At 40.4% G+C, this 10,295-nt stretch overlaps 1 protein-coding gene across 2 annotated transcripts in view; it reads right to left on the bottom strand.

The window, feature by feature from the left end:
- Positions 1-10,295, bottom strand: part of Kcnd2 (potassium voltage-gated channel subfamily D member 2) — a 502,666-nt gene that overhangs the window by 12,241 nt on the left and 480,130 nt on the right. For both annotated transcript variants that reach the window (XM_013352445.2, XM_026787518.1), the window contains one exon: positions 6,349-6,511. In XM_013352445.2, coding sequence (XP_013207899.1) covers positions 6,349-6,511 — 163 coding nt within the window. The remainder of the gene's footprint in view (positions 1-6,348; positions 6,512-10,295) is intronic.

The following is a 10,295-nucleotide window of genomic DNA, read 5'->3' as shown; positions in this document are numbered from 1 at the left end:
GAGAGAGAGAGAGAGAGAGAGAGAGAGAGAGAGAGAGAGAGAGAGAGAGAGAGAGAGAGAGCGCGTTTTGGCAGGTTTTATGGACTTCTCATTTCATCTGCTTCTTTGAGAGGGGTGTTGTGCTGTCTCAAACACCATTTATCACCATGGCTTAGGGTCTCCTCCTTCTTCCTTCACTCTTGTGCTTTGTGTGTGCCGATTCCGTTTTAAAATAATGTAGTGAATCAAGATCATTTTTGAAGGCAATGGGAACAATTGACAAATTTCACTTTAGTTGTCAGTATAATGCTTAGATCACTGAGAATATTTCGTCAGTACTGAGGAACTAAGTTGGAAGGTAGGAAGAAAATCTTTGCCTTCAAAAGCTGTGCGTCAGGGCTAGGTTTTCAGACCAAACTCCACAAAATAATGGCACTGACAAGCGTGCAGGGAAATGGCTTAGAATTGCCCCCAGTCAATGGCAAAGAAGCTGTTTACCTATTGATTTCTAGAAAGTGCATATGGTGATTTCAATCCCTTCAGCTGCTCAAACATTCATTCCTTATTTGATCCACCACCTCTCTTCCGTTCTTCTGCTCACACCCTCCCTTCTCCATCTCCTGCATTTCTTTTCTTCTTCCCTCTCCCTCTCCCTCCTCCATTTCCTCCATCCCTACTGTCTTGTATATTGCATGTCCTATATCAAAGTCATCTCTCTCACCTATTCTATAAGTATTAGGCAGCAAAATGGAGTAATGCTGACTTTTTTCTTTGAAACATGTACCATAAACAAAACTACTGTCCATCACAAAAGAATGATATATCTTTTATCACATAATAAGAAATTTATAAATGCTAGTTGTAGCAGGAGGGGCCGCTTGTTGGTTCCTGGCCACCCAGCTAGCTTAGACCCAAAATAATCACATAGAAACTGTATTAATTAAATCACTGATTGCCCCATTAGCTCTAGCTTTTTATTGGCTAACTCTTATATTAATTTAACCCATTTCTATTAATCTGTATATCGCCACATAGCTGTGGCTTACAGGGTAAAGTTCCCATTGTCTATCTCTGGCAGCACCATGGCTTCTCTTTGACTCTGCCCTTCTTTCTCCCAGCATTCAGCCTAGCTTTCCCTGCCTAGTTCTGTTTTCCCTCCTGTAGGCTCAAAGCAGTTCTTTATTAATTAACCAATAAAACACATAGACAGAAGAACCTCCCACATCAGCTAATAGCAACCACTAATGCATAAAGAGTCTTAAACTTCTGTAAAAAAAGTGAGAAGGGAGAGCTGGCGGGCTGACCAACCCCGCAACTACCTAGGCTGCAAACCAGGGTTATTTGTTGGCCCACCCTAATATCCACCCCATTTGTGATCAGCTAGAGTATGTGAAGAGACTGGTCCTGCAGATCCAAAGCTGCAGGATTTCCACAACACAAGGCAACAGCAGGAGAAACAGGAGGAGCTCTAGTGAGGGCACAGTATCAATAGGGTAGCAGAACCAGATCAATGACTCTTTGTAATGAACAGTTGCAAGTAAAGATATATGAACAAAAGGGTTTTCTGCATGACTCACTATGTTACACTACAGCTTCCATGACAAGATTCCCTCCCCCTTTTTTCTTTTCTTTTATTTTCTTTTTTCCCTCTCTTAAAATATTCTTTGTTGCAAGGGCAGAAAGCAGATACAGAAGGATGGGAAATGACTGGGACAGAGATGTATGATGTGGAAGACAGAAAGAAGTAAATGAAAAGAGAGTTAAACATTTTTGTTTTAAAGACAGAACATCCATTTGTATTAAGCCATGTACTGTATCAGTAAAAGAACCACCTGTTCATTTGTCTTAATTTCATTCGCACCTTTTCTTTTGGTTTGCTGTACTACTGTGAGTTAATTGGCTTAATGCATCCCGTGGAGTACCATACCAAATACCTGTTGAATCCTAGCCTTTACCATCTGTGATTATAGCTTTGCTTCCAGCAGGTAATTGCAAGAGATTGCTTTACAAAGTTGCTTCAGGAACTCGCTTTTCATGTGGCCTACACAGTAGGACAGTCATAGCAATACCGGCTGTGAAATGAGAGGTTAAGAGAGAGCAGTCCCTTCAATCCCCTACTTGTGCCCTGGAGAAAATAGCAGCTTCTTGCAGTAGCAAAGTACCAGCAGTCAGAATGCAAATTAGGATGAGGTTTTAGTAAATGTGTTGAACCATGGTGTTACTGAATCAAAAGAAATATTTTCAATACTTTGGGAAAATAGAGGTATCCCTGGCAGTCTAGTGACTGAAAGAATGTCTCTCATCTTGCTAACCTGAGACAATTCATCACTCCTAAAATATTGCCCCCCGCCCACATTCCCTGCCCAAACCAGGTGGTCCAGACATCACACCACAGTTTGTTTCTTCTATTCACTGCTCAAACGCTCCATGTGGATTTAGCACACCAAGCGTTGTCCGTTCTGAAGGTCTGAAGGAGTTTATTGGATTATTTCCATCTGCTAAGGAAAATAGCTGCCCCAGAAATGAGTCAAGCCAAAGCCATGCATGATGCGAGTGGAAGAGAGCATCTTAGACTGTGTGCTATTCCCAGTTCTAACATGTGGGTAATCCCAGGGAGGGAGTCTTGGCAGGCACAGTGCTGGGGTTTGGCTCCGTGGAATGAATGAGTGAAACGAACAGTGAGCAAGAGGACTCACAGCTAGGAGAGGCACACAGGGGACTATGTGAGAGGGCATCAGAGGCAAAGTCATTTATATATATTATATATGTTAATATTTTAATGTATATGGGTATTCAGATTTTATATATTTGAATAATGCTAACGTTTTCTGGTCTTGAAATTAAACCAATAGGTGTGTGATCACATGAAAGACCTCTGTAAAACTGAAATAATGGTGCAACCTTTGCAAGAGATGATGAATACAATGACACGTTAAAATCCTCCATAGTAGAAACCCTGGATGGAGAGAGTTGTTTTGGTATTATCAGATTATCATTATTGTGTGGCAAATTCATGTTAGCTTTGAACAGGCATACGACTATGTAGGCTTATTCATAGTTCAAAACAGGATAACTTCTGGCTCCAAAATATCACCCTTATGATCTAGTATTCTACCAATTAAGATTTACTTCTGGCAAATAAACTCTATTTAATATGCTGACTTTCCAATGACTGAATGAAAAATAAATCTCATAAGGTGCAACTGCCAGTAGTTGGGGTAGAACAGGGTACCACAGTTGGTGCCTGCCTTCACTCCCAGGTTGGTATTGAGCAAAGACTATCAAGGGTTGAGAAGAATGGAGTAAATGATGCATTTGCTTTGACGGTGGGAGTGTGCGGGAAACAGGACTCGGCATGCGGAAGGGCCTAGAAGGGAAATCCCCTGACAGTACTGGCAGTAAATCTCTCACACACATGCAGTGTATGTTTCCTTCCTTGTTTAAGGTTGGAGCCAGCCACAGACCCATACACAGAAAACAACAATTTCATAATACTATTTTAATTGGTCCATTTGACTGTTGCTGTTATTGAATTGTTCCTGAGTGGACTGCTTGCTGGACTGAATTATTGGTTATTTTTCTGCACCTGTGATATCTGCTCACCGACGATCCAGACACAGATTAATATAAATCATCTTAATCTAATGCAAATATAGTCCGTTCTGTTTCCAGTCTCTCAAGATAGAAAGTAGGAAACAGTCCTTGGTAACTTATTTTATTTAATATACACGTTCGTCCTGAGATTATGCTTAGTTTATGGGTCGCGGGCTTTTTACTGGGCATACTATATTAGGTTATTCTATCTGGCTTTATTAAGTCTATTTCTCTAGTAGTCACATGCAGAATTCATTACACTGTGGCGGGAGTTTAGAATATAAACAATAGTTTGAAAATGCCGAAAACACATTCATGAAGTACACTTGTCAATTATTGTGCTTTATAATATCACATCTATTTAGCTTTGGTCTTCAAATTTATTAAAATATAAATTTTGTAACTGGTCCCATCATGGAGTTTCAACATGCTTGTCAATGCTTTATAGCATGAGTAAATTATAACCTCTCACAAGGTAACTCTTGAGTGAATGGCCATGGGCTTGTGTAGGTACAGGCAGGGCACATTCTGCGGAGAACGCATTTATAGCATCTGTCAGAGCAGGCTTTCTTTGAACTTGTTTAGCCTTAGAATGGCTTGCTTTAAGGAAATCCTAATATTAAAAAGATATTCTCATTTTTTTGTTGTTATACATGATATTCTTTGAAGAATAAAAACAACCCACAGCTATTTGTGCTTCTGATTGTTTGAAAGTAGTTTTTATACTAACAGACGGCCTAGAATGGAGACAGGTAAATGGTCGGAGTTAAGCTCTTGGGAGGATGATTGCTTTTTCAGACAGTGTCTGTGAGTGTCCCGGAGAGGGGTTTTGCTGTGTGGCTAGAGCCACTCGAAAGTCCCTTGTAGAGGTGCCTGGAACCAGTCCTCAGAGCTCTGCTCCAGATGTGTCTTGCAAGGGATGGGAACGGCAGAGAATGCCTGTTCATCTTGCTCCTTTCCTTCCTTCTTTCTCTTTCTTAACATTTCCAGTCTAGGGGATTATTAGAAATCCACATAAATGTTGTCTGAATTATTTATTGCTGCTCTGGATAATAATTTAAAGCTAGCAATTTGTTCACCAGTGGGGGAGGAATTCCTTAAAGCGAGCAGCTCTAATGTTGGCCAAACAGAAGGGAAAATGCTCTCTGACCTTGTACATGAATGAGGTCTCTGCAGAATGTGCCGTCCCTATAAGGAATCACTGAAATTATCCAAGGGTTCCCTTTTGAGGGTTTAGGCTTCACTGGTGCTACACATTGCTGACCACCATGTTTAAACTCCATTAGGAGATCAGTCAGAAAACCAGTAGTTCATTAAATTGCTGGTGATGTCTTGCAGGTGCACTGAATTATCTAGGTTGTGCACCAAAGGAAATGTAGTTATGAATGGAGTTTGGGCATTTTAAAGTCGATGCTCTGGAAAGAGGAAAAATGCAGTGGCCATGCAGAATACTGGAAATGTAGCATTGTAAGTACAGAGAAAGTCCAAGAAAGATTTCCAAAGTGATTTCTAAGCAGCAGGGACTCTATCAAGATGACTCTTTTGATGTAGAACGAGGAAGGCATATGCACTAACACCCAGTTTTTCTGAGAAGCAGGCAATGCCAGTGTTAAGTGTTTTATTAAACTTAGATTTCCAAATCAGATTTTCGTGGTCTTACCAATCAGTCTCAAGATGGTCCCAAGAGAAGGGACCAAACTACATCTCAGATGTTCTTCTCTACTGATTCAGGAAGTAAAGAATAACTAATTTATGCCCTTCCCCTTGCTCAGACTGGCATACACTGAATTTTTTGGTCTTCAACTTTTTAGTTACATGATCTTATAATGGCTTGATTCCTAGAAACTTTAGAATTTCCACCCATTAAATGGGCAGAATGATTGCAACCAAATCCTGGACTACATAAATGATGATTTGAATATTACACTATTTCCTGGCTCATAGGGAGTCATCAGTAAACATTGAATATTGCTAATTATAAGTTATTATAAATTAACTATAAGCTTACACAGATGTATATACTTCTGCGAATCATCATAGTTTTGTTTCCCCGCTTTACACAGAAGCATATGCTGGGATTATTTTTAGAGGGATTGAGTACTTTGAGTAAAGTTCAGAGGTACAGAAAAAAAACTAGAAAAAATATTAGGAAAACAACAGCAACAAACCAAAAAACAAAATCTCAGGTCCAAACGCTCAGGATTTTCCCAATTCCTGTCTCAAATGAGCGAAAGAGCTGCGATACACATCTTGGTTCTCATTCACAGTCCTCTCTTATTTGGAACCTGTCTGATCTCTGCTGGATAAGGACTAAATGAATTAGATCTAGAAATCATATTTTAATAATGATTCTTAACCATATGCATCCAAATAAACTGTTATTAGGTCTGTTCACAATTACCCCCTACCTCCTGCCCCATCACAGCCATTCTCTGCCCACTGTTAATCTAAAAGGGGCTGTGTGACCAACTTTGGCTAAAGCAGCAGACGTGCTAGGGGCTGGGGCTACTTCATGAAAGCCCATAAGAGGCAGAGTGCGATTCATCACGCCCATGACCTTAGCGGTGCCGTGCATAGGGAGTTTCCATTTCTAGACTGATAACGGACCAGTAGCATGGTCTTGATCTATATCCACTCACACTAGTGAAAACACAATACCTGTTTTAAGCCTCTGAGATGGTAGATTTTTTTTAAATCACTAATCTATTACTGAATGAACGACGAGGATTTTAAAGAAGATCGTCACTGCTTGCTTTCATGGAGTTCAACGCCTACCTTCTGCGCCCTTCGTTTGTCTGCTCGTTGGTTTTGGTGGTAGATCCGACTGAAGTTGGACACGATCACAGGCACAGGTAACGCAATGACTAGCACTCCACTCAGAGAGCAGATGGAACCAAATATCTTCCCTGCTATGGTTTTCGGCACCATGTCGCCATACCTGGGTCAGAGGAAAAATAATTGACATAAGTCATGGGCAACAGTTCTTTCTGTTACAAACAGTTCTCTTCTTTTTAGCTTTAGGTCAAATGATTCTTGGGAATCATCTTCATTTCTACTTCATGACTATAATATGCAAGGTGTCAAACTAGTAAGTGAGAAATTATGAATATAGACTTGCAAAAATTACCTTTCAACCTTGTAGAAAATGATGATAACATTTCAAAACCCCTCAGACTAGCAAGTATTTAAAGCCTGATGATGTCATGATAGTTCTTCAATTTGACTTTTATATAATGTGGCATAGTTTTTTTTAAACATTTATTAATAGTCAATATTTCTATGCTGGAATTTATAGTCTAGATGACACACTTTTCCACTTAATTGTTTTCAGCACTGGATGGGTGATGAAATTTAAGCAGGAAAAGTAGGACAGTATATCACATGTCTTTGGTTTGCTCCAATCGTTGTGAAAACAAAGCTTGAAAGATTCCCATTAACCTTCACTTGTGATATCCGATAGTCATTTCTCATGATAACCTTACCAGTCCTGTGCTGGTGTGTGATAGCTGACTGTTCTCTGAAAGACTTTGTTCTTTGCTTCGATACTTTTTACCTTCTTACCTCACTGGGAGCTCCTTTCTCATCTTTTCTGGCTTCTTTCCCTTTATCTGATTTCTAAAGCTTTGCATAATTTATATCTCAGTTTTGAATCCTTTTGCCTTTTCAATCACCGGCATAGCTTAAGGTTGGTTTTCTGTAGAAGTACCCTAATTTGCACTGACAGTCTCGGTGGATGGGTCTCCTGTACGGGAGACCCCTACCTTCAGTGGTTTAGTCTGACTATTTCAAAACCTGGATGCCTAAAAGTCAACAAAACTGCAAACTAGACCAAACAGGGCTTGTCTGTTTCTAGCGTCCTCTGTCAATTCTCAAACCTGTTTTCACAGTTTGCCATCTATAGTTAGCAAAACTCTCCCACGCTGACCCCTCCACATTCTTAAGCATTACTTACCGAGCTACCCAGTCCCGATTAGAGTCATGCCTTATTTCCAGTTACTCTTTTCATCTCTGACTAAGACATTAAAAAACCCATGTAGGTCGCTTTCCTCAGCTTCCATTTGGCCACTAACCAAGCAAAGAAGCTTGTCCACCCTTCCCACATTTACCACAATACAACTCATGGACTAGAGCTCTGCTTTTAAAATGGAAATTGACCAGTTGATGCTTTATTTCAGCTTTCCAATGGTTTTGAAACAAAAGCAAATTGAAACTCATCCCCTTTGACTCCAGATTATGGTAATACCATGACTATTTAGTTCCTGGCTACTTTATACTAGTTTCTGCCACACTCCCTGTCCTGTGGGCACACATTTGGCCTTCTGCTTTGTGTGTGGCAACACTTAATTCTTCATTCCAGAAGCTATTTCCAATTCATGTTATTTGCAGTTGCTATTCCTTTCTTTAATCATGTTCCATGACAACTTCTCATTTTGTTACTTTCACAGTCCACATGTGATATAATACATATGTTTTTTTGTTTGTGATAATGGGGATTGAACATTTTACATGGTAATCAGGGGTTACATCGCTGAGCTACATCTCTAGTCTGATATTTTCTCCTTATTTTTCTTTTTTTTTTTTATTCTTAATTTTTTTTTTATTAAGAAAGAAAAAAAATTTTCCGCCTCCTCCCAGCCTCCCACTCCTCCCACTCTCCCCCCCCTAACTTCCTCCCCTCCTGACCTCCCCCCCTCCCCCTCCCTCTCGAGTCTGAAGAGCAGTCAGGGTTCCCTGCCCTGTGGAAAGTCCGAAGTCCTCCCCCCTCCATCCTGGTCTAGGAAGGTGAACATCCAAACTGGCTAGGCCCCCACAAAGCCAGGCTAGAAGTAGGATCAAAACCCAGTGCCATTGTCCTTGGCTTCTCAGCAGCCCTCATTGTCCGTCATATTCAGAGAGCCCGGGTTTATCCCCTGCTTTTCGAGTCACAATCCAGCTGGCATTGGTGAGCTCCCAATAGATCAAAGAATGAGAGCTGTTTGACTTTATCTCTTTCTAGCATGAAGTAGGCTCTTACTGTATATCAGTTAAATGCATTAATTGTTTTCCTCTTTAATAATAGAGGTTGTCTAAGGCTTAATTCTTGGGAAAGAATACTGCATTTCCAGGAATTTATTGGGAAATGATCACCCTTACTAACAGGGTTCGTGTGAGAAAACATTTTTTATGTTAACCTGTAGATGGGAGAAGCTGGCCGAGGACAGGGCAGTGACAGTCACAGACAGATGCTGACCAGCATCGTATTTGAGGATCCCACTGGGGCTCTTTGAGTCTTTAGTTACTCATTCTAGTGTTTGTAGGTGATCAGAAGTTAAGCTAATTCATGATAATTCCAATTCCTGCACCAGAGTGTCCGTACAGTGTTAATTATTGCCCAGCTTCTGTGACTCCATGTAGGGCTGCAGAACTGGTGCAAGATTTCTGAACACGGCCCAGATCAGAAATTGATTAAAAGTCAAACTGGTAACAAATTAGAAGTGTTTCCAGCAGCATTCGCTCGCGTCGTATCAGACACCTTCACTGTGACCTTGGCTCTGCCCACACCCCAGCAGCACTTTCCCTAACACGTGCAGGCCCACAAGCCACAGTCAGAACACACTTAAGTGCTGGTTCCCAAGGACTGCCTTCTCCACTACTGTTTGAAGTTTCATGCAAAGCCATTGAACTCATGCATCTCTTCTACTTACTCAAAGTCCCAATTGGTACAATATGATTAGTTAGGAAAAGAACTAAAGTTAATCTACATATATTTATTTATTTATTCCTTGGTTTTTCGAGACAGGGTTTCTCTGTAGCTTTGGTGCCTGTCCCAGAGCTAGCTCGAGGCTGGCCTTGAACTCCCAGAGATCTGCCTGCCTCTGCGTCCCGAGTGCTGGGATTAAAGGCGTGCGCCACTACCACCCGGCTATATATCTATTTTTTATTTATCTATGTATGCATGTGTGTCTGTATATACACATGCATGCATCAATCATCTATTTGACTGTTTATTAATCTTCTCATTTTTCAGTTTATATAGGCATGACAAAATTACTAGTTTTTAGGCACAACATATTATAAATCAAATTTTATTAATATCCATTCATTTTCTTCATTTGACATTTTTACAAAAATTCTACGGCATAGAGATCTCAAAAAAGGAAAAAATATTTTTTTTGCGTAGTTTTGAACTCTAAATGGCAGATGACCTTTTTTATTCATACGCTTTCTATCTGACCTGAGGACTATATATGTATGTTCATATAATAAATGGAAAGCATTGTAATGCTTCACTTTCCTAGTAAAGTCATGGCTTTTCATGTGCAAATCTATTTTCCATGAATACTAAGAGGGAAGGCAGAAATGGTATTTAAAAAACAGTCACACATGCAGAAGGGATCTTCATCCAAAAGGAAGAAAATGTTATTGTTAAAATAATCCCGATGTTCAGTTTCTCCCCTGCTCATTTTGTTGTTCAATGATGAAAAGTCACAAGTTGCCTGGTATGAGGAATAGAATGGCTGGATCCCACGCAGATGCAGTGAAGCCCAGAAGAAACATGACTGTTGATGGAGCCAGGTTCTGGGTCCACCATACTGTGTATCAACTACTAAACAGTTAAAATAAGGACAGTTTTATCTGGGCAGAAATAAGTTCTTAGAGGTATATTTGAATGATTACTGCTCTCTTCTCCTCCTCCTCCTCCTCCTCCTCCTCCCCCTCCTCCCCCTCCTCCCCCTCCCCCT

This window comes from Microtus ochrogaster, linkage group LG10 (genome assembly GCF_000317375.1).
Source record: "Microtus ochrogaster isolate Prairie Vole_2 linkage group LG10, MicOch1.0, whole genome shotgun sequence".
NCBI lineage: Eukaryota > Metazoa > Chordata > Mammalia > Rodentia > Cricetidae > Microtus > Microtus ochrogaster.
Note: the sequence above shows the minus strand (reverse complement) of the source record. Positions and strands in the feature narration are given on the sequence as shown.